Here is a 27904-nt window from a genome sequence, read left to right as displayed (position 1 = left end):
TCAACTTCGAATTACGGCTATCTTTTTATGTTTCCTAGAATGTTAGACTAGCAGATGGGCTGTATCGATCCATTTTAATGCCCATATCAATTTATTGGAAATATTTCGAACAATCGAAATTATTTTTTTTATTTTATTTTAAGGCCATATACATATGTGAAATATTGACAGAAAATTTTATCAAAGTTGTTTTTTATAGAAAATTTTATCGAAATGTTATTTCTATAAAATTTTTTGTCAAAATTTTATTTCTATAAAAAATTTATTGAAAATTTTATTACTATAGAAATATTTATACCCTTCACCACTACTGTGGTACAGGGTATAATAAGTTTGTGCATTTGTATGTAACGCCAAGAAGGAAAAGACTGAGACCCATCGTTTAGTATACCGATCGTCTTAGAATTAAATTCTGAGTCGATTTAGCGATGTCCGTCTGTCTGTCTGTCTGTCTGTCTGTCTGTCCGTCTGTCTGTTGATGTATTTTTGTGTGCAAAGTACAGCTCACAGTTTTAGTCCGATTGTCCTGATATTTGGTATAGGGTCCTGTTTCGCCTCAAAGACGATCCCTATTGATTTTGGAAAAAATCGGTTCAGATTTAGATATAGCTGCCATATATATTTTTCACCGATCTGGTCATAACTGGCGTGTATATCAACCGATCTTCCTCAAATTCCGTACATCCGAATATTTTATGAGTCTCGAAAAACTTGCAAAATATCAGCCAAATCGGTTCAGATTTAGATATAGCTCCCATATATAGCTTTCGCCCGATTTGCACTCATTTGCCCACAGAGGCCAATTTTTTGCTCCGATTTAGTTGAAATTTTGCACAGGGAGTAGAATTAGCATTGTAACTATGCGTGTCAAATTTGGTTGAAATCGGTTTAGATTTAGATATAGCTCCCATATATAGCTTTCGCCCGATTTACACTCAAATGACCACAGAGGCCAATTTTTTGCTCCGATTTATTTGAAATTTTGCACAGGGAGTAGAATTAGCATTATAGCTATGCGTGCCAAATTTGGTTGAAATCGGTTTAGATGTAGATATAGCTCCCATATATAGCTTTCGCCCGATTTACACTCATATGACCACAGAGGCCAATTTTTTGCTCCGATTTAGTTGAAATTTTGCACAGGGAGTAGAATTAGCATTGTAGCTATGCGTGCCAAATTTGGTTGAAATCGGTTGAGATTTAGATATATCTCCCATATATAGGTTTCGCCCGATTTACACTCATATGACCGTAGAGGCCAATTTTTAACTCCGATTTAGTTGAAATTTTACACAGGAAGTAGAATTAGCATTGTAGGTATGCGTGCCAAATTTGGTTGAAATCGGTTCAGATTTAGATATAGCACCCATATATAGCTTTCGCCCGATTTACACTCATATGACCACAGAGGCCAATTTTTTGCTCCGATTTAGTTGAAATTTTGCACAGGGAGTAGAATTAGCATTGTAGCTATGCGTGCCAAATTTGGTTGAAATCGGTTCAGATTTAGATATATCTCCCATACATAGCTTTCGCCCGATTTACACTCATATGACCGTAGAGGCCAATTTTTAACTCCGATTTAGTTGAAATTTTACACAGGAAGTAGAATTAGCATTGTAGCTATGCGTGCCAAATTTGGTTGAAATCGGTTCAGATTTAGATATAGCTCCCATATATATGTTTTTCTGATTTCGACAAAAATGGTCAAAATATCAAAATTTTCCTTGTAAAATCGCCACTGCTTAGTCGAAAAGTTATAAAAATGACTCTAATTTTCCTAAACTTCTAATGCATATATATCGAGCGATAAATCATAAATAAACTTTTGCGAAGTTTTCTTAAAATTGCTCCAGATTTAAATGTTTCCCATATTTTTTTACTAACATTGTGTTCCACCCTAGTGCATTAGCCGACTTAAATTTTGAGTCTATAGATTTTGTAGAAGTCTATCAAATTCTGTCCAGATCGAGTGATATTTAAATGTATGTATTTGGGACAAACCTTTATATATAGCCCCAACACATTTGACGGATGTGATATGGTATCGAAAATTTAGATCTACAAAGTGGTGCAGGGTATAATATAGTCGGCCCCGCCCGACTTTAGACTTTCCTTACTTGTTTTTTTCTATAGAAACTTTAGTCAAAATTTTATTTCTATAGAAAATTGAATCAAAATTTTGTTTCTATAGAATATTTTGCAAAATTTTATTTCTATAGAAAATTTTGCAAAATTTTGTTTGTTACACAAACATTTTTTCAAAATTGTATTTCTATTGATAATTTTATTTCTATAAAACTTTAAGTCAAAATTTTATTCCTATAGAAAATTTTGCCAAAATTTTATAGTAATAGATTTTTGTATTAGAAAATTTGGTCAAAATTTTATTTCTATAGAAAATTTTGCCAAAATTTTATAGTAATAGATTTTTTTTTATTAGAAAATTTGGTCAAAATTTTATTTCCATAGAAAATTTTGTCAAAATTTTATTTCTATAGAAACTTCAGTCAAAATTTTGTTTCTGTAGAATATTTTGCAGAATTTTTTTTAATATTTACACAAAAATTTTTCTAAAATTGTATTTGTATTGATAATTTTTCCAAAATTTTATTTCTATAAGGAAAAATTGTCAAATTTTATTTCTATAGCAAATTTTCTCAAAATTTTTTTTTCTTACTGATGCTCACTGATACTGCTATAAAAAATGTATTCAACATTTTATTACTATAGAAATATTTTTTTCTCAAAATTTTATTTCTATAGAAAATTTAATCAAAATGTTGTTTCTATAGAATATTTTGCAAAATTTTAGAAGAAGAGGCACGCTCAAAATAAACCCATCCAACTGAATTCAAATCGATGATTTGACAGTGGCATAGGAAAAGAGATATGTTTGTTTCGAATGTATTTCGGCATAAGCCGGCTATCAATGTAAAACCTTTTTTCGGAGGGTTCAAGTGTGGTTTTTGTTGGGTTTAATAAACTGCCTGAATTTATTCTGATAATTGGTTGATAGTTTTGCTGCAAGTAGAGGATGCTGATGAGGAATGTGGTAATTCCGAAACGTGCGTCCATCCAACCATCTTGCAGTCAATAGGGCTTTGCCCAAATAAATTTGACAAACATTCTTTTCCTCTGTTGGTTAAGCTACACTTGTAGTTTAGTCAATGTATGGTTTTAAGCTGCAATAAAAAACAACAACAATGCTTAAAGAACGAAACCAACAATAACAAAACAAAACGAATGGAAAATTTTATTTCTATAGAAAATTTTGCAAAATTTTGTTTGCTACACAATTTTTTTTTTAAATTGTATTTCTATTGATACTTTTTTCAAACTTTTATTTCTATAAAAAATTTTGCCAAATTTTATTTCTATAAAAATTTTATTCAAAATTGTATTTCTATATATTTGGTCAAAATTTGATTTCTTTAGAAAATTTTGCCAAAATTTTATTTCTATAGAAAATTTAGTCAAAATTTTGTTTCTGTAGAAAATTTTGCAAAATTTTATTTCTATATAAAATTCTGCAAAATTTTATTTACTAGACATAAATTTTTCCAAAATTGTATGCTCACTGATACTCACTGCTAAGTCGAAAACTTGTAGAAATGACTCAAATTTTCAAATTTTTCAATGAATGAATCATAAATGCATTTTTGAGAAATTGTCTAAACAATTATAAATATTTCCCAAATATTGCCCGAGATTTTGTAGAAGTCTGATTTGAGATTTTATCAAAATGTATTATAATCGGCCCGCCCGACTTTAGACTTTCCTTGCATTTTTTGTTAAAATTGTATTACGTCCCATAACGTTAGTACATAGATTTTGTAGAAGTATATACAATTTTGTCTAAATCGATTCAGATTCAAATTCATGCATATGGAATATAAACCTTTATATAGCTCGCAACAAATTTAAAGGATTTGAGATAGTATCGATAATTTTGGTCCACAAATACATATACTGTTTGTATCTTATCATATTATGATGGGTATTTATATCATTATTTTATTTATTAAACATTGCCCTAAATTTGAAATATAGAGTTCAATTGGCATCTAATATGCAATTAAGACCTTTTTTTTGCACACATAAATAAATACGATACTTTATATCGATCCACTTACGGTACCCCCACAATAGAACTACAAATTAGTGGTATCAAAATTAGATTTAGTTATATTACCCGGAGTCGACTCCGGAGTCGGAGTCGAGCTGATGAAAAATGCTGGAGTCGGAGTCGAGCCAGTTTCAGCCCTGCTAAAATTGATACCATATTAAGGTTTCTTTGAGTGGGATCCCGGGAAAATTTAAATAATTCCTCCTTTCCTGGGAATTAAAAAAAGTCCGAGGACAAAACCCTACATATCAGCCCTTGTTGCCTTAGATCAACAACCTGCGGGAAATTGGGGCACATTGTCACTCACGGGCAGCACTCTTACATTTTATCGCTATTTATGTTACATTTTATCGCAATTTTTAAAATTGATTTCAAATCAAATAAACAAGATAAGAGACAATTATTCTCAGAATTAGGTTACTAAATGCTCCTTCAAAGTCTAGAAAATAGAGGAGCGCGCGATTGAAATTTCATTCACACTCCCGAAGGAACATTTCCATTCATGTGAATTTTTATCGTGAACATGAATTTTATCGTGAGTGTGAATTGTTTTGTGAGGGCTTTTCTACTACTGCCGACTTCATGCACTGTTACAGTTTATTTGCGTTAGTGCCCACATCCTTTTTGTCTTTGATTTTTTGTCGAATATTTACTGCACTGAATTAAATCAACGGCTTGGTTCGGAGAAATTATCATATGGATGTTGAAGAAGAGTAGGCGTAAAAGCGGACCGACCGAAGGGAATCCAAATTTGAATAAACATCTTATTTCGAGCAAGGTTAGGTTGTGTATGAAAATTCTACGATTAGTATTTGATCGATTACGAGACGACCGACTTACCATTATGAAACATTTAACATGTTCTTCAGTATAAGCGAGCAGAGATTATAGTTTTAGTATTCGATTGAATCCACTGTGACGGTTAATGATGAAAACATAAATGATATTAGGTCACTACACCCTCAAAAAAAATCGCTTCTGTAACATATAACCCAAACACATTTTGCTTCAAGCATATATACTTTCAGGATTGGTCCAAACAAAATATTGTTTGTATTATTCAAACATATTATGTTTCACCTTAGGGCATACACTGGTAGAAAAAAAAATTAATGAAATTTTCTTTGTGTGGATATATTTTTAAGGCGCCTATTGGTTACTTGCAGCATACTCTCTAGGTCTCTCTTTCTAAACACATATATGTTTATAGATTATTTCTAAATTAATATATGTTTGCATCTAAGCATATTATATTTACAAACATTTTATGTCCTAAAAATAATATGTTCTAACATATTAACATATATGTCCCAAACATGTTATGCTAGTTTATGAACATTATATATTAGCACTTAAAAATATTGTGTTAAAAAATTTGAGTTCCAAACATATAATTTTTACACCCAAACATATGAAAAACAATCTTTTTCGTCCGTGTATATAAATTTATTAATTACATAGCTTAGATCATAAAAATATGATGGCAAATTATACATTAAATATAAACTCTTTAAGTCATATGAAGATCTACCTACGACCAATTCTGTGATCATCTGTAATTTATAATAAAAAAAGATGAGTTCGGTATTATGCGTCTACATTTTTGTTAAATTACTCAATATCAATAGTAGATTTCGGTTCATTTTCCTTCAGAATTTCTTTGCCATCTGTAGCAGGATGAGAGAAATCATTTTCATCACTATTCTCTACATCTTTTGTATCCTTTCTGTTGTTATGATATCGACGTTTATTTAAATAGAAATCATCATAATTGTCATCATTGTTATCATTGCGATGATGGTGGCGGTGATGACGACGATGATGATAACGATTCCATAGACCACGATGGTCCCCATCATAACCGTAGGTTCTGTGCTTATCACGCTCCTCATCGCTTATATCTTTAGAAAGCTTTTTGGTTGGATCAGCTTCAACTGAATCTATTTTTTCCTCCTTCCTCTGATCATAGCTAAGCTCATCTGTTGATCCATATGTGGCCATTGGATCTCGCAAACCTCTACGTGTTTCATAGTGGCGTCCATAATATCTTGATCCTCTTTTATAACTATAAGGTGATCTATGCCTTAAATGATATCCATGATATCTGTATTTATCAAAGTGTCGATGATGGTGATCTGCATTACTTTCCGAATTTCCATAGTGACGACGGGCTGTTACAGTCACCAGAGCCAAAGCTAATAGCACAAGGACACAAATATACCTCATTGTATGTCTTCAATTGTTATGGGTCCTATGAATTCACTTAATTCGTTATAATATTGAACTCTCCTGTCGTGGTGGAACTCACCGTAATGATTTTAATTCCTTTCCAGTGTTGTCTCTACGAAAAGACTTCTTTTTTGATTCTGTTCAACTGTTGACTTAGTTTTATACTAATGAAAATTTCCATGGATCCAGAGTATTTGTAGATATACTGACATTCGTACTAGACAATCGGACTCTTGACGATGGCTTATCTTATCAGTTGTTTTCTGTATGTATAAAATAGCGGACTAAGATTCAAATACGCAAAACAATATTTTTACGAATTATTCGGGGATTTTTCTATATAAAGGCATTTTATGTTGGGTTTCTTAAAATTTTAGTCTTTCGCAAATATTTGGGGGTCTTTGCAAATGTCAAAAAATATTTGTAAATTAAAAATTTTGGTAATCATAGGATTTGATAGATTATAATGACCGCCTGTCATATCAGGCAAAGATCATACAGAACAAAAATACCAGTTTTTTTAGGGCTGGGTAGTCAAACCTTGTCGGACTAAGAAACTGATTTATCTAATCTAGTTTTAAGTACAAATTATCTTAACTAAGTACCAAAAATTTACAACCCTGTTATCAGCTGTTTAAATGAGCTTATTACTGTCTAAGGTGAACTAGTCAATAATTTTGCATCACTTTGAGCATCTTATATATGACCGATGAGTTCTGCATTGATAATTTTTATTAATTTTTATACTCTCTCCCCCAAACACACAAAATTATTTATAATTTGTGATTCAATTACGAAATTAATTGATCCAGTGAATGTTGATAGTATCAATTATAATTGGGCATGAAAAAAATATTTGATTAAAAAATTAATTGATTTGTTTTGACAATTTCAATTATTTTTAAACTGATTCAATTCAGAATTTAATTGATGTCGATTGCAAAAATCAATCATTTCTTTAATTAATTTAATCGAAAATTGAATTTATGTTGATTGGAAAACCCAATCAATTTTTAATTGATTCAATTAACTATTTACTTGAACTTCAACCCGAATTCCAATCAACTTTTTAGTTATCAAAATCAATTTTTTCAATTAAGGCCAGTACTAAATTCGCATTATCGCGCCAAAATGGCAATTTTTCACGGATACTTTTCTTTAATAATTTATTTTAAAGCAAATAAACTTTGTCAATTGTTGCTTTGGATCATTACTCATCAAGTTATAATACAATTTGTCAAAAAAAAGTTATGATTTTATTCAGTTTTACACAATTATTTTCGATTTTAGAGGCTGAACTCGAACTTAATACCCACCTTTAATTGTTTAATACACATCGCGAAAATGTTCACGCTTTTTTATACCCTGCGCCACGCTGTGGAACAGGGTATTATAAGTTAGTGCATATGTTTGCAACACCCAGAAGGAGACGAGATAGATACATGGTGTTTTTGACAAAAATGCTCAGGGTGGACTCCTGAGTCGATATAGCGATGTCCGTCTGTCCGTGAACACATTTTTGTAATCAAAGTCTAGGTCGCAGTTTTAGTCCAATCGACTTCAAATTTGGCACAAGTCTGTGTTTTGGCTCAGAATAGATCCCTATTGTCCGTCTGTCCGTGAACACATTTTTGTAATCAAAGTCTAGGTCGCAGTTTTAGTCCAATCGACTTCAAATTTGGCACAAGTTTGTGTTTTGGCTCAGAATAGATCCCTATTGATTTTGGAAGAAATCGGTTCAGATTTAGATATAGCTCCCTCCCATATATATATATATATATATATATATATATATATATATATATATATATATATATATATATATATATATATATATATATATATATATATATATATATATATATATATATATATAAATAAATATATATATATATATATATATATATATATATATATATATATATATATATATATATATATATATATATATATATATATATATATATATATATATATATATATATATATATATATATATATATATATATATATATATATATATATATATATATATATATATATATATATATATATATATATATATATATATTTCGCCCGATATGGACTTATATGGCCCCAGAAGCCAGAGTTTTACCCTAATTTGCTTAAAATTTTGCACAAGAAGAACAATTAGTACTATAGTCAAGTGTGCCAAATTTTTTTGAAATCGATTCAGATTTAGATATAGCTCCCATATATATCTATCACCCGATATGGACTAATACGGTCCCAGAAGCCAGAGTTTTACCCCAATTTGGTTGAAATTTTGCGCAGGGAGTAGAATTAGCGTTGTAGCTATGCGTGCCAAATTTTATTGAAATCGATTCAGATTTAGATATAGCTCCCATATATATCTATTACCCGATATGGACTAATACGGTCTCAGAAGCCAGAGTTTTACCCCAATTTGGTTGAAATTTTGCACTAGGAGTACAATTAGTAGTGTAGTCAAGTGTGCCAAATTTTATTGAAATCGGTTCAGATTTAGATATAGCTCCCATATATAGCTTTCGCCCGATTTACACTCATATGACCACAGAGGCCAATTTTTAACTCCGATTTAGTTGAAATTTTGCACAGGAAGTAGAATTAGCATTGTTGCTATGCGTGCCAAATTTGGTTGAAATCGGTTCAGATTTAGATATATCTCCCATATATAGCTTTCGCCCGATTTACACTCATATGACCACAGAGGCCAATTTTTAACTCCGATTTAGTTGAAATTTTGCACAGGGAGTAGAATTAGTATTGTTGCTATGCGTGCCAAATTTGAAATCGGTTCAGATTTAGATATAGCTCCCATATATATGTTTTTCTGATTTCGACAAAAATGGTCAAAATACCAAAATTTTCCTTGTAAAATCGCCACTGTTTAGTCGAAAAGTTGTAAAAATGACTCTAATTTTCCTAAACTTCTAATACGTATATATCGAGCGATAAATCATAAATAAACTTTTGCGAAGTTTCCTAATTTGCTTCAGATTTAAATGTTTCCCATATTTTTTTACTAACATTGTGTTCCACCCTAGTGCATTAGCCCAATTAAATTTTGAGTCTATAGATTTTGTAGAAGTCTATCAAATTCTGTCCAGATCGAGTGATATTTAAATGTATATATTTGGGACAAACCTTTATATATAGCCCCCAACACATTTGACGGATGTGATATGGTATCGAAAATTTGGATCTACAAAGTGGTGCAGGGTATAATATAGTAGGCCCCGCCCGACTTTAGACTTTCCTTACTTGTTTTAACTAACTTTGTGTTCTTAGTTTGATTAAAACAAATATTGCATCAATTAATTTCGTCTTTATTTAAATAAAGACGAAACTATTTTCAATTAATATACTTTCATTTTTATTAAAATCAATTAATTTTTTAATTAAAATGTTTCAATCATTGACTTATTGTTTCTAGTTAAAGTTAATTGTATCAATAAATGTTTTCATTGAAAAGTTTTCAGCTTCAGTTAACTTTTTAATTGGAAATATTTTGGTGATATTTTTTTCTGTGTATGATATATAAACTTTGTCATTCCGTTTGTAACACATCGAAATATTGGTCTTAGACCCCATAAAGTTCTTATATTATGGGTCGAGACGAATTTCTCAGTCGATCTACCGATGCCCGAACGTCACACTAATTTTAGAACGAAACAAGCTATCGACTTGAAACTTGGCACTAGTAGTTTTTATTGATTTAGGTCAGATGATATTGCTCAGGTAATTCGATTGTGGCTGACAGTATTTTGTAGAACTTTCTACGGTGGAGAGGGTACATTCGGTCCGGCCGAACTTACGGCCGTATATACTTGTTTTTTTTTTTATTTTTTTATTATACCCTCCATCATAGGATGGGGGTATATTAACTTTGTCATTCCGTTTGTAACACATCGAAATATTGCTCTAAGACCCCATAAAGTATATATATTCTGGGTCGTGGTGAAATTCTGAGTCGATCTAAGCATGTCCGTCCGTCCGTCCGTCTGTTGAAATCACGCTAACTTCCGAACGAAACAAGCTATCGACTTGAAACTTGGCACAAGTAGTTGTTATCGATGTAGGTCGGATGGTATTGAAAATGGGCCATATCGGTCCACTTTTACGTATAGCCCCCATATAAAGGGACCCTCAGATTTGGCTTACTGAGCCTCTAAGAGAAGCATATTTCATCCGATCCGGCTGAAATTTGGTATATGGTGTTGGTATATGGTCTCTAACAACCATGCAAGAATTGGTTCACATCGGTCCATAATTATATATAGCCCCCATATAAACCGATCCCCAGATTTGGCTTGTGGAGCCTCTAAGAGAAGCATATTTCATCCGATCCGGCTGAAATTTGGTACATGGTGCGAGTAAATGGTCTCTAACAACCATGCAAAAATTGGTCCACATCGGTCCGTAAGCCCCCATATAAACCGATCCCCCGATTTGGCTTGTGGAGACTCTAAGAGAAGCAAATTTCATCCGATCCGGCTGAAATTTGGTACATGATGTTGGTATATGGTCTCTAACAATCATGCAAAAATTGGTCCACATCGGTCCATAATTATATATAGCCCCCATATAAACCGATCCCCAGATTTGGCTTGCGGAGCCTCAAAGAGAAGCAAATTTCATCCGATCCGGCTGAAATTTGGTACATGATGTTGGTATATGGTCTCTAACAATCATGCAAAAATTGGTCCACATCGGTCCATAATTATATATAGCCCCCATATAAACCGATCCCCAGATTTGGGTTGCGGAGCCTCAAAGAGAAGAAAATTTCATCCGATCCGCCTGAAATTTGGTATATGATATTGGTATATGGTCTCCAACAACCATGCAAAAATTGGTCCACATCGGTTCATAATTAATATAGCCCCCATATAAACCGATCCCCAGATTTGGCTTGCGAAGTCTCCAAGAGAAGCAAATTTCATCCAATCCGGTTGTAATTTGGAACATGGTATTAGTATATGATCTTAAACAACCGTGCGAGAATTCGTCCATATCGGTCCATAAATATATATAGCCCCCATATAAAACGTTCTCCAGATTTGACCTCCGGAGCCTCTTGGAGGAGCAAAATTCATCCGATCCGGTTCAAATTAGGAACGTGGTGTTAGTATATGGTCGCTAGCAACCATACCAAAATTGGTCCAATCACACAAAAATTGGTCCATATCGGTTCATAATCATGGTTGCCACTAGAGCCAAAAATAATCTACCAAAATTTTATTTCTATAGAAAATTTTGTCAAAATTTTATTTCTAGAGAAAATTTTGTTAAAATTTTATTTCTGTAGAAATTTTTGTCAAAATTTTATTTCTATAGCAAATTTTGTCAAAATTTTTATTTCTATAGAAAATGTTGTGAAAATTTTATTTCTATAGAAAATTTTGTTAAAATTTTATTTCTGTAGAAAATTTTGTCAAAATTTTGTGTCTACTTTGTCAAACTGAATTATGTACGTATTGGATCGATCTTTTTTGATTTACCACGTATGGACTTACATACCATTTAGAAGATGGTGTTAGGAGGTTTTACGATACCTTGCCATCGGCAAGCGTTACCGCAACTTAAGTAATTCGATTCTGGATGACAGTGTTTAGAAGAAGTTTCTACGCAATCCATGATGGAGGGTACATAAGCTTCGGCCTGGCCGAACTTACGGCCGTATATACTTGTTTTTTTTTTTAATTCAATCAAGATATTAAGTGATAGAATTAATTTTTTAATTGGGATACAAAATACACTTTAGTAAAAAATTAATTGATTTCTTCTTCGGACCTTTCAATTAAATTTTTATTGATTCAATTAAAAATCTAAAAAAATCTTTTGATTGGATTGACATTAAATTTTAAAGAGCCAATGAATATTGTGGTTGGAGATATTTTTTTATTTAATTGTTAACTGGGACAATGGTAGTTAAATAGAAGTAATAAATATGTTGGCAACCAATTCGTATCGTTTGTATTTGTTTATTATACCGCCACTTTGTTTGAAAAATTTCATTATCTATTTTATTGCGCAAAAAAAAAACATAAAAATTAATTTTATTTTTTTCCTAATATCCCCAATAAAAATGTTTATAAAATATTATATATTGAAAATTGAAATAAAAACAAATCACGAAAGCAGTTTTATCATGGCCGATATTTCATCACAATCGGGACAATTAAGAACGAAATTGGGCGATATAGTTGAGCACAGTTCAACGACGGCGTTAAATGAAGCTACAGAAGTTACAAAAGGATTGCGGAATGTGGTTGGATGGTTAAAACAGGTTAAATGAAGATGTTTCTTAAAACAAATTAAAAAAAAAAACAAAACAAAACAAAACTAAAACACACACTTAAAAATTTATTTCACAAGCCTAAATGTTGTACAAATTATTTGGTGTTTGCATTGCATTCTGTTAAATTTATTCACAAATTCATTTTATGTTGCATTCCTTTTTGTTTTCGATGTTTTAATTGCAAAATTGTTTTTAATTTTAATGCACAAAATTTATATAAATAAAATCTTTGATAATTACCAAAATGCTATTTACGATTTGTTGTACAATTATTTCAAGAATATTTTTGACTATGGCACTAGTCCAGAGGATTTTCGGCTTTGTCGTCGATCTTGAGGCATGACCGGGGTAGTATCCTCATCAGCAATAATGGGCATGGAACTTGACACATTGAGTGCCAAAAACACTCCGGGAATATGACACATCCCAAGTAAAAATTAAAAGAAATTATTTGATGCGATTAGATCTTACCATTTTTGGGGTCTATTCATATCTAATTAGATCCCCCAATTTATATACGAGATACTGAAAATGAAAACAAAAAAAAAAAACAAAATCTGTGCCCTCTCTTTTCGTGGTTGGTATTAGCTCTTAGAACATGATTAATTTTGTAATAGAGGTGTGCACGTGAGTAATAGTTTACTCACGCTCACGCTCACGCTCACTCACGACAGAAAAATCATACTCACGCACGATATTTTTTGGTAGGACTCACGCTCACGCACACTCACGAAAAGAAAATTTGTATTCACGCACACTCACGCACGAAAACGTCGTGACTCACAAAGACTACCGTGACTCACGAAAAATACCGTGAATCACGAAAAATATCGTGACTCACGAATAATTTTATAATTAATTTACCTTACCGAAGTGTCTGAAAACATGAGCATTATTAAAATCGAGAGTGTTATTAAACTCTTAACATCTCAGCGTTTTATGTTGGTGAGCAGGAATATTGTCCTGAGTGTAATTCGTTACTCACACACACTCACGAAGATATTATTTTCGTGACTCAAGCTCACGCACGATATTTTGGTTTGTTAATCACGCTCACGCACACTCACGCTGTTGTCATGAGCGTGACTCACGACTCACGCACGAATCACGAAAATTTTCGTGAGTCACGACAATTTCGTGTCACGTGCACACCTCTATTTTGTAACTGTTTATTGTTTCCGCTACACTATCCTACAGGACCTCGCATTCTACTCAGTGAAAAGATTTTGATTTGGTGATTACTGAGTAATGGCGTCGCATAATTCACCAATGACCGTCCAATCGCCATATAAATAGTTAACAAGATGTCCTGGTAACTTGCACCCCAAATGCTGTCGGCTAGTGAGTTACTCATTAGTGTCAGCTAGTGATCTTCCTCATATCTGTATTACTTCCACAAGATTTCTTTAGTTCTCACCATTTTCTCTTCTGTAGTATAATGTGGATGCAAATAATGGGTACAATTTTTATAATTTTTCCGTTTGTTTGACGGAGAATCGAACCACGGTCAAAAAGTTTTGTAAGCAAACACACTATGGACCATGTAGCTCTTATAGCCATCAACACACACACACAAGCAATTCTATTTAAAGGACAGTTTGCAGTGAACATGCAAACAGATTCAAAGGAACTTCATTTAAAACAAACAAATAACTTTAGTTGCAAATATCTGGTGATCCATTTCTAATAAACGATATACCACATACAAGTTTTGAGTAGAACGAATTGTTGTCCGCGAGACCACAAAGTACAAAATATAATAAGTGTACGGAAAATTTTTTTTTAAACAATTGTTTGGTAGAAGTTTGAAGAATATCAAACTAAACTGCAATAAAAAAACCAACATTACCTACCCGTTTTCCAACCGTTTTATTTTTTTGCATATGTTGGATTTATCTTCCCATCCGTTTAATGTTGGATTTATCGGTTCTTGAGTAATTTAGTTTAATAACTATGTCTTATATGCAATCCTAAATGGGGGATTCCATACTTAAGATTAACCCTTAAATGCACAAGATCGTCGATTCCTCCGAAAAAAATATATAATATACAAATTGGTTAAAAAAGAATATCTGCATACTACATTTTTTTCTAAAAATAATTTATGTGTTTTTTCAAGGTTTTTATTTACAAATAAAAAAATGATTATAGTAGAGAATAGAGATATTTCTACATTACACCGTTTTTTTTACCAATATTACGATTTAATTTTCAATTTGTGGTTTTTTGAATTTGATTTTCAATTTTGACAGTAGATTTCTCAGAATTACTACAAACTTTCCGATTTTTTCTGGTTATATCTTAAAAGATACAGTGCGAATTTAAGATAACTTGCTATAGTTGAAAATCTACTTTTTTTTTTGTTAATAATTAAAAAAAAAATCCGAATTTGCATGCAAACTATAAACTAATGTCATCTAGGTTTAGGATTGAGTTTGGGATCCTTGACGGGATTATGAATTAGCAGCCTTTTTAGGATGACAATATAAAATTATACTTACGACAATTAAGGAAGAAGTAGTGCAACCTTAGAGTTACATTTTATCAAATAATCGAAATCGCATTTAGTTAACTTTTGCTAATGTAATATCTGCTAAAATAAACCCCGATTACACTAAAACATGTTTTAGTTTAGCAGAAACAAAATAAAAGAAGGTAAACCAGAGGCTATCGTTAAACATTGAAAAAAATACATTAAGAATATGTCTTGTATTTACTCACGAATCTTTTAATTTTTCTCAACTTAAGGCATAACAGCAAACAATATACAGTGAAACCTCTCAAACTTGGACACTCTGAAAACTCTCAAACATGGACAGTTGTTGGGGGACATTTGCTACATTAACACATTAAAATTAAGCTCTCAAATCTGGACACCTCTTAAAGTTGGACAAAATTTAGGCGACCGTATTAAGGCATAACAGCAAACAATATACAGTGAAATCTTTCAAACTTGGACACCTCTCAAACATGGACAGTTCTTGGGAGACATTTGCTACATTAACACATTAAAATAAAGCTCTCAAATCTGGACATCTCTTAAAGTTGGACAAAATTTAGGCGTCCACCTTTCAGAGGTTTCACTGTATTTGCTGATCATATTAAGAAACTTTAAAAATATTAGAGACTTGTAATTTACTATTGTTTTTATTCTTGGAAATTATTTGGTCATAATAAAAAAAAGTATTTTATTTTCTACTGTGCAATTTTATGACTTTTTTTTTGAGTGTGTATTCTGTGTGTTTCATTATTTTCTGTATTGTAAAAAAATTAGTTTTCATTAGTTGTCATTTTCATAGAGATTTGGAAATTGATTTTTAAATGAATTTGGTAAAGTCCCCTCATTGAAATTGGTGTTTTTGTCTTGGTTGGCTTTTTACGTGATATTGTAAAATCAGTCATTTTCATTTACCCTGTCTTCTGTAAATGTCCGCTCTCTATATTGTACTACTAGCTTGACATGTGTGCAAATTAAAATATTGCGAATTAAAAACAAAAAAAATATTAAATAATTTTTCTCTTTTTGCTAATGATTTTAGGCTTCCATTGAGGTACGCGAAGCCGGCAAACGGGCCGTCACACAAATCCAAAGCTCAAATCCCAATTTTCTATCCAACGAATTCGATTTGGATGATCCTGATCCATTATTGCCCACAACTTCCTCCATAGCTGCAACTGGCGATTCTACGATTACAGACGATACAAAATACGAAACCAAATCGCTGTCACATCAGGATCTCTCCCGTAACTCACGTCCATCACTGAGCCAACCGCAAAGTCCCAGGGCTAGGGGACGTGTGGATAATTTTACTGCCGGCTATCATCGTTCCACATCGATTATAACACAATTGGAAAAATCAAAAAATCTATTGAAAATGTCGGACCAGGATAAGAAACCATTAACCATTTTGCACTACAATGATGTTTACAATGTGGATGTGACCACAGAAGTTGAACCCATTGGTGGAGCGGCACGTTTCTGTACCGCCATCAGAACGTTTGAGGGTGATAATCCTTTAATTTTATTTAGTGGTGATGTCTTTTCTCCCAGCATGTGTAAGTAGACTCAATATACATATATTGTTTTTATACCCACCACCATAAGATGGGGGTATATTAACTTTGTCATTCCGTTTGTAACACATCGAAATATTGCTCTAAGACCCCATAAAGTATATATATTCTGGGTCGTGGTGAAATTCTGAGTCGATCTGAGCATGTCCGTCCGTCCGTCCGTCCGTCTGTTGAAATCACGCTAACTTCCGAACGAAACAAGCTATCGACTTGAAACTTGGCACAAGTAGTTGTTATTGTGTAGGTCGGATGGTATTGCAAATGGGCCATATCGGTCCACTTTTACGTATAGCCCCCATATAAACGGACCCCAAAATGTGGCTTGCGAGGCCTCTAAGAGAAGCAAATTTCATCCGATCCGGCTGAAATTCGGTACATGGTGTTAGTATATGGTCTCTAACAACCATGCAAAAATTGGTCCACATCGGTCCATAATTATATATAGCCCCCATATAAACCGATCCCCCGATTTGGCTTGCGAGGCCCCTAAGAGAAGCAAATTTCATCCGATCCGGCTGAAATTTGGTACATGGTGTCAGTGTATGGTCTCTAACAACCATGCAAAAATTGGTCCACATCGGTCCATAATTATATAGCCCCCATATAAACCGATCCCCCGATTTGGCTTGCGAGGCCTCTAAGAGAAGGAAATTTCATCCGATCCGGCTGAAATTTGGTACATGGTGTTAGTATATGGTCTCTAACAACCATGCAAAAATTGGTCGACATCGGTCCATAATTATATATAGCCCCCATATAAACCGATCCCCCGATTTGGCTGCGAGGCCGCTAAGAGAAGCAAATTTCATCCGATCCGGCTGAAATTTTGTACGTGATATTAGTATATGGTCTATAACAACCATGCAAAAATTGGTCCACATCGGTTCATAATTATATATAACCCCCATATAAACCGATCACCAGATTTGACTTCCGGAACCTATTGGAAGACCAAAATTCATCTGATTCAGTTGAAATTTGGTATGTGGTGTTAATATATGGCCTCAAACTCCCATGCAAAAATTGGTCCATATCGGTCCATAATTATATATAGGCCCCATATAAACCGATCCCCAGATTTGACCTCCAGATCCACTTGGAAGAGCAAAATTCTTGCCATTCGGTTGAAATTTGGTACGTGATGTTAGTATATGGTATCCAACAACCATGCAGGAATTGGTTCCTATCAGTCCATAATTATATATAGCTCCCATATAAACCGATCCCCAGATTTGACCTCCGGTGCCTTTTGGAGAAGCAAAATTCATCCGATCTGCTTGAAATTTGGTACGTGGTGGTAGTATATGATATTTAACAACCATGCCAAAAGTGGTCCATATCAGTCCATAATCGTACATAGCCCCATATAAACCGATCCCGAGATTTGGTTTTGGAACCTCTTGGAGGAGCAAATTTCATCCGAGTGAGTTGAAATTTGGTACATTGTGCTAGTATATGGTCGTTAACAACCATGCCTAACTAGGTCCATATCGGTCTATAGTTATATATGGCCCTCAGATAAATCGATCCCCAATCACACAAAAATTGGTCCATATCAAGTTCATAATTGTATATAGCCCCCATATAAGCGACCCCCATATTTCAATTCTTGCTCTCTACGTACAAAAAGTCCATATCGATTCGTAATTATTTGTAGACTTAACTATACATAACTTTATTGTCTAATATATACCATGTATGGACTAAATCATAGTCTTTCGTAGAAGTTTCTACGCAATCCATGGTGGTGGGTACATAAGATTCGGCCTGGCCGAACTTGCGGCCGTATGTACTTGTTTTGTTTTGGAATGTTAATTATTTTCATATTTTGTATATTTACAGTAAGTACTTTTACACAAGGTGAACAAATGGTACCTGTCCTAAATGCAATTGGAACACATTGTGCAGTATTTGGAAATCATGATTTTGGTGAGTAAAATGTATTAAATTAATTAAAATAAAAGGTGAATAGCTAGTTGAATTTTCCTAACCATAAAAAACAAATTTTCTAATTTAATGCCGAAAATAACAGAGATGGTCTGTATCAAGCTATTTTAGGTTTGCGACTGTCGCAAAGTGTAGAAAAAGTAGCAAACGTCGCAAACTCAAAATACTTCAATCCCTTCAGCTTGGCATCGAATGATATGTAACATTGTGATATGTGCGAAGAAAGTTCAATTCTCAGGAATGTTCATAAAGTTATTAACGAGTTTAAAAAACTTGAGTATAGAATTATTTCAATTGGAGACTCCAAGCCAAAATTACTATAAACTACTTGATGGTGTAGTAAACGTGACGGTCGGTATTCGCTCATCCTTTCTTTCCAAAATTTCTGCAGAAACTGGAAGGAAGGAAAACTACTTAAGTCTTGCATAAGTGAATTTTTGTTTAGAGAGAATTTTATAAAATCACTTTTTGGCCTATTAGAGCCAATTTCCATGATAATTAAAAATTGCCAGAATTGTAGCTATTCATTCGCTGATGCAACTAAAGTTTGTATGGCCATTATGGACCACACAAACCAAGAATAGTTTAAAGTTGCGAACGAGAGATGTAAAAGTAGTAGAGTTTTCAATAAATACAATATAAAGCATTTTTTGGCATCCCTTAAATTAAAATTAAAAAATTTTCACAAATTCTTTAATTCGCGACAATTATTGCATCAATTTTAATTTTGAATATTGAATTTTATTATTACATAATTAGTTAGAAATAAAAATATACTCAATTAATTTTTAATTGAGACAATCAATTATTTTTTGTATTATTATTTATTTATAAAAAAAATTTATAAAATTTACCCATTAAAGTATAAAAAACCAAGTATGAAAAACCAAGTCAATACTAATTAATAAATATTTAGTCGAATTAATAAATTAATTGATACAACTAATTTTTGTGATTGATATCTTTATCTTATCCTTATTTTAAAGAAGCCGCATCTTTGAGTCGGAGCTAATCCCAAAATCCTTAATTGAAAGTCAAAATCTTTGCATCCGTGTCAAAAAGCAGTCGTCGTAACAAACCCAGAGTTTTATTTTAGTTATCGGTCTATTTTTAAACGCTTCCATATTGATTGGGAGCCACCGTGGTGCAATGGTTAGCATGCCCGCTTTGCATACACAAGGTCGTGGGTTCGATTCCTGCTTCGACCGAACACCAAAAAGTTTTTCAGCGGTGGATTATCCCACCTCAGTAATGCTGGTGGCATTTCTGAAGATTTCAAAGCTTCTCTATGTTAAGTGGTTTCACTGCAATGTGGAACGCCGTTCAGACTCGGCTATAAAAAGGAGGTTCCTTGTCATTGAGCTTAACATGGAATCGGGCAGCACTCAGTGATAAGAGAGAAGTTAACCAATGTGGTATCACAATGGTCTAAGTGAGCCTGATACATCGGGCTGCCACCTAACCTAACCTAAGTTATATAAAATTGAATTAAAAGAACTTCCTGGGTAGTTAAAATAAATAACATCATTGGGAGTGCATCTTCTGGAAGTGCTTTTAAAGTTGTGCCATTGGAAGAAATTCTAATTTTTTTGCTAGGAAGTTAGTGCATATGTTTGCAACAGCCACACTGAAAAAAAGCATGCGCGGTTCCAAAGATTTTGTGTTTACTTTAACAATTTTGGTATTGATTCCGAGCCAAAGAAGCGGAGAATACAAGTAAGGATACTTTTAAGACACAATTCTCTTTTAAATTTGGGTTTTGTGTACTTACTTCTACGAAGCAACTTTTGATTTTTTTTCAGATTTTTTTCCTCATATGCTCTTCATATGCTAACGACAACTTTATTTTCCAAATTCAGGCTCGACTTCCAGTAGAAATTATGCTATGTTTCAAGTAAAAACATCTTTAAAATAAAGTGTTGAAAAACACGTCCGATTTTTGAACGATTTTTTGCTTTGTAGGCAAGTTGCAAAAAGACAACAAATTTTCTGAAGTATTGAAGTCAAGTTGACTTTACCACAAAAATTTTTTTTTTTTCCTGTTATGACACCCATTTTGAAGTAAAATCACTTAATTAAAAGGACAAACGACTTCTTTGAAAAGTTTATCGACTTTTGGACAAGGAAAAAGCAACATTTGCATTCGTATCTTTAGCCTCACGACAATATTTGTTTTTCAGTGCAGAAGGAGATGAGATAGACTCATGGTGTCTTTGGAAATATTGCTCGGGGCCGGCCCCTGAATCGATATAGCCTTGTTCGTTTGTCCGTCTGTCTGTGAATACATTTTTGTAATCAAAGTATAGGTCGCAGTTTTGGTCCAATCAACTTCAAATTTAGCACAAGTATTTATTGATTTTGGAATAAATCGGTTCAGATGAAGATATAGCTCCCATATATATGTTTACCCCGATATTTACCAGAGCTAGAGTTTTTTCATGATATCGTATCAAATTTGGAGCGGTTCAGATTGAGATATAGCTCCCATATATATCTTTCGCCCGATTTAGACCAAATTTTTCTGCAAGGTACATGAATTTTTCTGCAAGGTACATGCTCAGGGAGTGTAATTAACAATCTTACTATACATGCCAAATTAGGTTGAAATCGATTCAGATTTAGATATAGCTCAAATATGTTTTTCCCATATGGGCAAAAAAGGGCAAAAATACCCACATTTTTCTTGCAAAATCACCACTTCTAAGTTGTAAAATTTTTTCTAAACTTCTAATACATCTATCTATCGACTGATAAATCATAAGCCTTAAAATTGCTTTAGATTAAAATATTTCCCATATTTTTATTAACATTATAATTTAAGTATAAAGATTTTGTAGTAGACTAACATATTTTGTCCAGAGCGGGTATACTATAGTCGACCCCGTCCGACTTCAGACTATCCTTACTTATTTTTTAATTGATTATGTTTTCAACTCCAATCAACTTTTTAATTGGAAATAATTTACTGTGTGGGAAACTCTTATTTTTATATTCTAACACCGACTTCAAATAATATACAGGAGGGCTGATATGTATTGCAACCAACTTCAAGTTGCTATCATTTCTAAACCGCTTGTCTGACAGTTCATTTTATTGCATTCAGAAATAAAGTTATTCGTGATGCAAGTGTGATAGATTTCTATTTGGCTGGAAACCCAAAAATTTATATGGTTAGAGCCCTGCAGCATTTAAATGTGATACTGGCAGTACTGCATCGCATCCATGATAAAAATAGAAGAGAAAAAAGAAAACTTGCCCGCGAACTGAAAATGTCTTGAATGCATCTTTTTACATTTTGAAAAATGGTCATAAACTCAAAAAAAGTTTACTTGGATCCAAAGATACTGACCTTCCCTTAAGGATTTTGGTATTGATTCCGAGCCAAAGATGCGGCTTCTTTAAAATAAAGAAATTTTTTAGCGAACTATCTGGCTTTAAATCTAGGACCAAAAAAATTAAAATTAGGATACAGATCTCATTTATCAAATTTCCATTCACTTCGCGGTTTATTACTAAAGGTACTCACGTTCAAACAAATGCCAGTTTAAAAATCCAAATTATAACGGGTACTTCAAAGTGCAAAATGTTTTCTTAATTCCAGGGCTGTGGAGTCGGAGTCTGAAGATTTTGCTGGAGTCGGAGCCGGAGTCGTAGAAATTTTGCTCGAGTTTAACTTTTGCTGGAGTCGGAGCCGGAGTCGTAGAAATTTTGCCCTTAGTTTAACTTTTGTTGTTCGCTTCATCCAAACTAAAATATGTTTAGTGGAGTTAAACGATAGCAGACAATGTTTACTATCTGCTGTTTTACCAGACATTTCTGATTTCTAGGTTTTCTTATTTTGTATCCTAATCTCTAATGGCTAATGTTACTTAAATGGAACCTCAAGTAAACTCCTTTCCTTATTCTATTTTTATCTCATGCACTCCTCTTGTTTCCCTTTCAGATCATGGCCTTGATGTTCTAGTTGAATTGATCAAGAAAACAAATTTCCCCTGGCTAATGTCGAATGTGGTGGACAATGAAACTGGAAGACCCCTGGGTGGTGGCAAAATCTCCCATTACATATTCCACAATCAAATATCGATTGGTCTAATTGGTCTTGTGGAAAAAGAATGGCTTGAAACTCTGCCCACCATCGATCCAAAAGAAGTTACCTATATCGACTATGTGGAAGCGGGCAACAAATTGGCTGCTGAATTGCGAAACGAAGGCTGTGAATTGATTATAGCATTAACGCATATGCGAACACCCAACGATCTTAATTTGGCTCAACATTGTTCCGGCATCGATTTGATTTTGGGAGGCCACGATCATGTCTATGAAATCAAAGAAGTGAATGGCATCAAAATCATTAAATCGGGTACCGATTTCCGGCAGTTTTCCAAAATCACCATCCAAAAAGAACGCGATGAGAATGGAAAAATTAAATGTGATATCGAGCCTGTAGATGTGACGGCAAAGTATGCTGAAAATCAGGAGTTGAAAAGTGAATTGGCAAAATATTCGGAAGTTATAGAGGCTAAAATGACGGAAGTTTTGGGCAACTTTAGTGTGGAATTAGATGGTCGTTTCTCAGCGATACGAACCCAGGAGACAAATTTGGGTGATTGGGTGTGTGATGTGGTGCTAGCTGCAACTGGCGCCGATGTGGCTTTGATTAATTCGGGAACATTTCGTTCTGATCAAATACATCCGCCGGGACCGTTTACTATGAGAGATCTGGTGAATATTATACCAATGCGCGATCCATTAATGCTTTTGGAAATCTCTGGCAAATGTCTGTATGAAGCCCTGGAGAATTCGGTGTCAGGCTATCCAAAATTAGAAGGAAGATTTCCTCAGGTAAGTAATGACGTGCTCGGCTCGTTAAGAGATACAGGCGGCCGCCTGATTAAGAACGATAAGAGAGTGAACTTAGACTAACCATCAGAGCATCAAAAGATTATGAACCGTACTTGGTTGCAAGAGAAGAATCAATGATTACTATGAATACGGACGGTCTAGCTTAATTTGGGTTTTAGGACATATCTCAATAAGAGGAAACGTAGCACCAACAATCTAGTGGTACGAGCTAGGGCGCTACAATCGGAATGGCCGTTGAATGCACATATTGGGATATGTAACAGCGAGTTTTGGGTTATATCCCAGCTTCTATCGAACACCAAAAACATTTTCAGTGGCGGATTATACCCTCTAAGCAATGCTGGTGATATTTCCGAATGTTTCAAAGTTTCTCTAAGTGGTTTGACCGTGATGTGAAACACCGTTTGGACTCGGCTATAAAAAGAAGGTCCCTTGCAATGGAACTAAACATGCAATCGGGCAGTACTCAGTGGCAAGGGAGAAGTTCACCACTTTAGTATCATAATGAATATTCTTAAGTTTGCCTGCTATTATACCTAAACTAACCTAATACACTGCAAAAATATTTAAGCGATATTAAAGATTACGCAACCTAAATTTTAGGATGCGAAATTTACAAAATATTAAGGACAAATTTTTTGGAATCAAGACCACATTTTTTACTTTGAAGTATCCGTTATAATTTGGATTTTTAAACTGGCATTTGTTTGTACGTGAGTACCTTTATTAATAAACCGCGAAAAGAGTATGAAAATTTAATAAATGAGATCTGTATCCTAATTTTTTATTGGTCCTAGATTTAAAGCCAGAAAGGTCGCTATCAATACCAAAATATTTAAGGGAAGGTCAAAATCTTTGGATCCAAGTAAACTTTTTTTGAGTGTACCGAGACGAAACCAGGACCAGGAAACTACCTACTTAAAGAAAGTATATTGACAGTCAGTAGGGCCGTGAGAATTCAGACGGACACATTGATGATGGATAGCGCCTTTGAGATGTAGGTTTTAGGCAGTAGGTTTTGAATAGGGCATTTGTCAAGAACGACGAAAATTTTTATAATTTCATCTGTTACTCACTTAACATGGACTTACTACATAAGTGATACTAGAGCTTGTGAATTTCTGAAATTCTCTCTTATCTCCCATTGATGTTTCACATTACAGTAAAACTAGTGTAAATTGCTTTGAAACCTCAGAAATATCACCAGCATTTACTCAAAAGGAAGGTTAAGTTAGAGCGTTTCCGATTCACAAAAAATATGTTTCCTTAGTTTTACTCTATTTTTTCCCTCATTGTTATTTTTAACCAAGTGATAGTGTCATTCCAAAGTTATTGTTAATTCATAATATTGTGAGGGATACAGGATCCAAAATCTATGACAGTGTCCTTCATATTTTGCAATAAACTTCGAGAATGTTGCCCCTTTTTATACCCGGCGCCACACTGTGGAACAGGGTATTATAAGTTAGTGCATATGTTTGCAACACCTAGAAGGAGACGAGATAGACATATGGCGTCTTTGGCAATATTGCACAGGGCTGGCCCCCGAGTCGATCCAGCCATGTTCGTCTGTCCGTCCGTCCGTCACACATTTTTGTAATCAAAGTCTAGGTCGCAATTTAAGTCCAATCGACTTCAAATTTGGCACAATTATGTGCTTTGGGTCAGAATAGAACTCTATTGGAATTGGAATAAATCGGTTCAGTTTTAGATATAGCTCCCATAGAAGCAAGGATTTAAGCCAGTTTTAGATATAGCTCCCATAGAAGCAAGGATTTAAGCCAGATTTGCTTTAAATTTTGCACAAGGAGTGCAGGTGATAGTGTCGTAAATTGTGCAGAATTTGGTTGAAATCGGTACAGATTTAGATATAGCTCCCATATATATCTTTCTCCCGATATGCACCTATATGGCCTCAGAAGTCAAAGTTTTGCCCTGATTTGCTTTAAATTTTGTACAGGGAGTAGAATTTTTATTCTCGATATACATTAGAGCTCGACCGTAGCATCGGCTTTGGCTTCGGCATTCGGCCAAAAATCGATAATCGGCCTTCGGCGTCAAGAGGCCGAAGCTTTTTGAATAATTTATTTGATATTGATTTGTCCAAGTGTTAAAATTGTCTCGGTCAAAACACCTAGTACAAAAAAAAAATTACAAAAAAATCATTTTTTGTCATTATAGTATCAAACTACTGGACTGAATTACCTTTTATTGTTGTATTTATGCATTTGTTGAAAAAATATTCTAATATTGAATTAAAACACAACCAAATTTCTTTAATTACAAATTGGAGGAAAATAATTGGCTTCGGCCGATTATTGTTTTTTTGCCGAACATCGGCTTCGCCTTCGGCCAAAAAAACCCGCTTCGGTCGAGCTCTAATATACATGCCAATTTTGGTTGAAATCGGTTCAGATTTGGATATAGCTCCCATATATATCTTTCGTCCGATTTACACTCATATGACCGCAGAGGTCAAATTTGTAATCCGATTTGTGATTTCGATAAAATTGGCAAAAAATATCCACATTTTCCTTGTAAAAACGCCACTTATAAGACGAAAACTAGTAAAAATTACTCCAATTTTCCTATATTTCTAATACGTATTTATCGATCGATAAATCATAAATACACTTACCTAAAAATTGCTTCAGTTTTAAATGTTTCCCATATTTATACCCTGCTCCACACTGTGGAATTTTTACTAATTTTTACTAACATTTTGGACCACCGATTTAAATTTTAAGTCTACAGAAGTCGAGTCAGATTTAAATGTATGTATATTGAAACATAATGTTTATATATAACAACCAACACATTTGACGGATTTGATATGGTATCGAAAATGTGGTCCTACAAAGTGGTACAGGGTATTATATAGTCGGCCCCGCCGGACTTTAGACTTTCCTTACTTGTTTCCAATAGAAATCGCCCGCTATTTAGGCTCACTTACGCTATCTAGTCCATTGTGATACCACAAGTGGTGAACTTTTCACTTATTAATTAATTAATTAATGCTTAGTTCAATTTACAACGGCCCCCTTTTTATAGCCGAGTCCGCATGGCGTTTCACACGACGGTGAAACCTCTTGTTTGGCCAAAACTGGTCAGATGGAAAAACCATCGCTGGGGGACATGGGTTATGTACTCTAGAAGACGAATAGGGTAAAACGGAAACACAATATTAGGGTACATAGGAAGTCAAAAATGGGCTTATGTGTATATCATCGACATGGAACGGAAAAGATCCGACTCCTCTTTTCGACTTAATTTAACCTAACCTAGGTAAAATAGGAGAACAAAATATAGTTCTCAAATTGCAAATATCTAGAAACGGCAACGAAATGGAAAGACTTTTTACTAGGGTTATATTTATATCTTTCATTTAAAACTTCTTCAGATTAATGATGCCTTCCATATTTATTTAGGTATCTGGTGTGGCATTTGCCTTTGATCCATCTAAGCCATCGGGCAAACGAATCGATCCACAATTGGTGCAAGTGGGAGATGAATATTTAAATATGGAACAGACCTATAAAATTTGCATTAAAAGTTATATCTACAATGGCTGTGATGGGTTTACAATGTTTAAAGATGCTAAAGTATTGGTAAGTGCATTCGAATGGACTTTCATCAACGATCCAGGAATTCTAATCGTCTATTCGAATCTTTTACTTAGATGGATGATGACTCTTGTCCGGAACTTGGATTAACGGTGCAAAATCATTTTAAAGCAATCAATCTGCGAACAGGCAAAGGTGGCCATCACACAAAACACAGACAATCATTGGTCACATTATCCCGCCGCCACAGTATGGTCCAAATGTTAGATAATCTGGAATTGGATGGTCCATCACCGATACGAAAACTTTCTGGACATCAAACAAAATCTATAGACTTATCGAATACAAATTGCTCAAAGGTGGGCAACAAGTAATGAAACGAAAAACTTTGTAGTAATTGTTGTTTGTTTTTTTTTTTTCATTAATCCTAGATGTTGCGTCGTGCATCCTTAGATGATTTGGAACAGGCCAGTTGTCAATTGGCTCCAAAAATTCAACATAGAATAATACGTATTCAAAACGAAGAGGTTAGTATTTTTTTTACAAAATCCTATTATCATTGCTAAAAACGCTGTAATTTGCTGGAAATATCTGCCCAATTGTTTCAAGATGGATTATATATAAATGAAATCATTTAAATGCGAGACAAAATTCAAAATTAATGAAAAATTTCTACATCTTGCCATTGAGCTAAATATAGAATCGGGCAGCATTCAGTGATAAGAGAGAAGTTCACTACTGTGGTATCCCACACCCTCAAAAAAAAAATCGGTTCTCTAGCATATGTTCCAA

The 27904-nt window shown here is 33.8% G+C and overlaps 2 protein-coding genes across 9 annotated transcripts in view; one reads left to right on the top strand and one right to left on the bottom strand.

The window, feature by feature from the left end:
* The window catches only part of LOC142240679 (snake venom 5'-nucleotidase), a 102692-nt gene that overhangs the window by 69624 nt on the left and 5164 nt on the right, over positions 1–27904 (top strand). For 4 of the 8 annotated variants that reach the window (XM_075312385.1, XM_075312384.1, XM_075312386.1 and 1 more), the window contains 7 exons: positions 12509–12653; positions 16205–16721; positions 18582–18668; positions 22630–23528; positions 26978–27157; positions 27229–27471; positions 27544–27639. In XM_075312385.1, coding sequence (XP_075168500.1) covers positions 12516–12653; positions 16205–16721; positions 18582–18668; positions 22630–23528; positions 26978–27157; positions 27229–27471; positions 27544–27639 — 2160 coding nt within the window. In that variant the 5' untranslated portion in view covers positions 12509–12515. Of the gene's footprint in view, positions 1–12505; positions 12654–15898; positions 15996–16204; positions 16722–18581; positions 18669–22629; positions 23529–26977; positions 27158–27228; positions 27472–27543; positions 27640–27904 lie in introns of those variants that run through there. The other 4 variants (XM_075312382.1, XM_075312381.1, XM_075312388.1 and 1 more) reach the window with 3 other exon arrangements.
* Positions 5554–6593, bottom strand: LOC142240680 (uncharacterized). Its single transcript, XM_075312389.1, has 3 exons — positions 6438–6593; positions 5745–6380; positions 5554–5682 (listed from the first exon to the last, which is right to left on the bottom strand). The coding sequence occupies exons 2-3, from the start codon at positions 6353–6355 to the stop codon at positions 5679–5681; spliced, it is 615 nt and encodes a 204-aa protein (XP_075168504.1). The 5' UTR covers positions 6356–6380; positions 6438–6593; the 3' UTR covers positions 5554–5678.

The sequence above is a fragment of the Haematobia irritans genome, chromosome 5 (assembly GCF_050003625.1).
Source record: "Haematobia irritans isolate KBUSLIRL chromosome 5, ASM5000362v1, whole genome shotgun sequence".
NCBI classification, from domain to species: Eukaryota; Metazoa; Arthropoda; class Insecta; order Diptera; family Muscidae; genus Haematobia; species Haematobia irritans.
The sequence above is the reverse complement of the archived record's forward strand: the minus strand, read 5'-3'. Positions and strand labels throughout refer to the sequence as shown.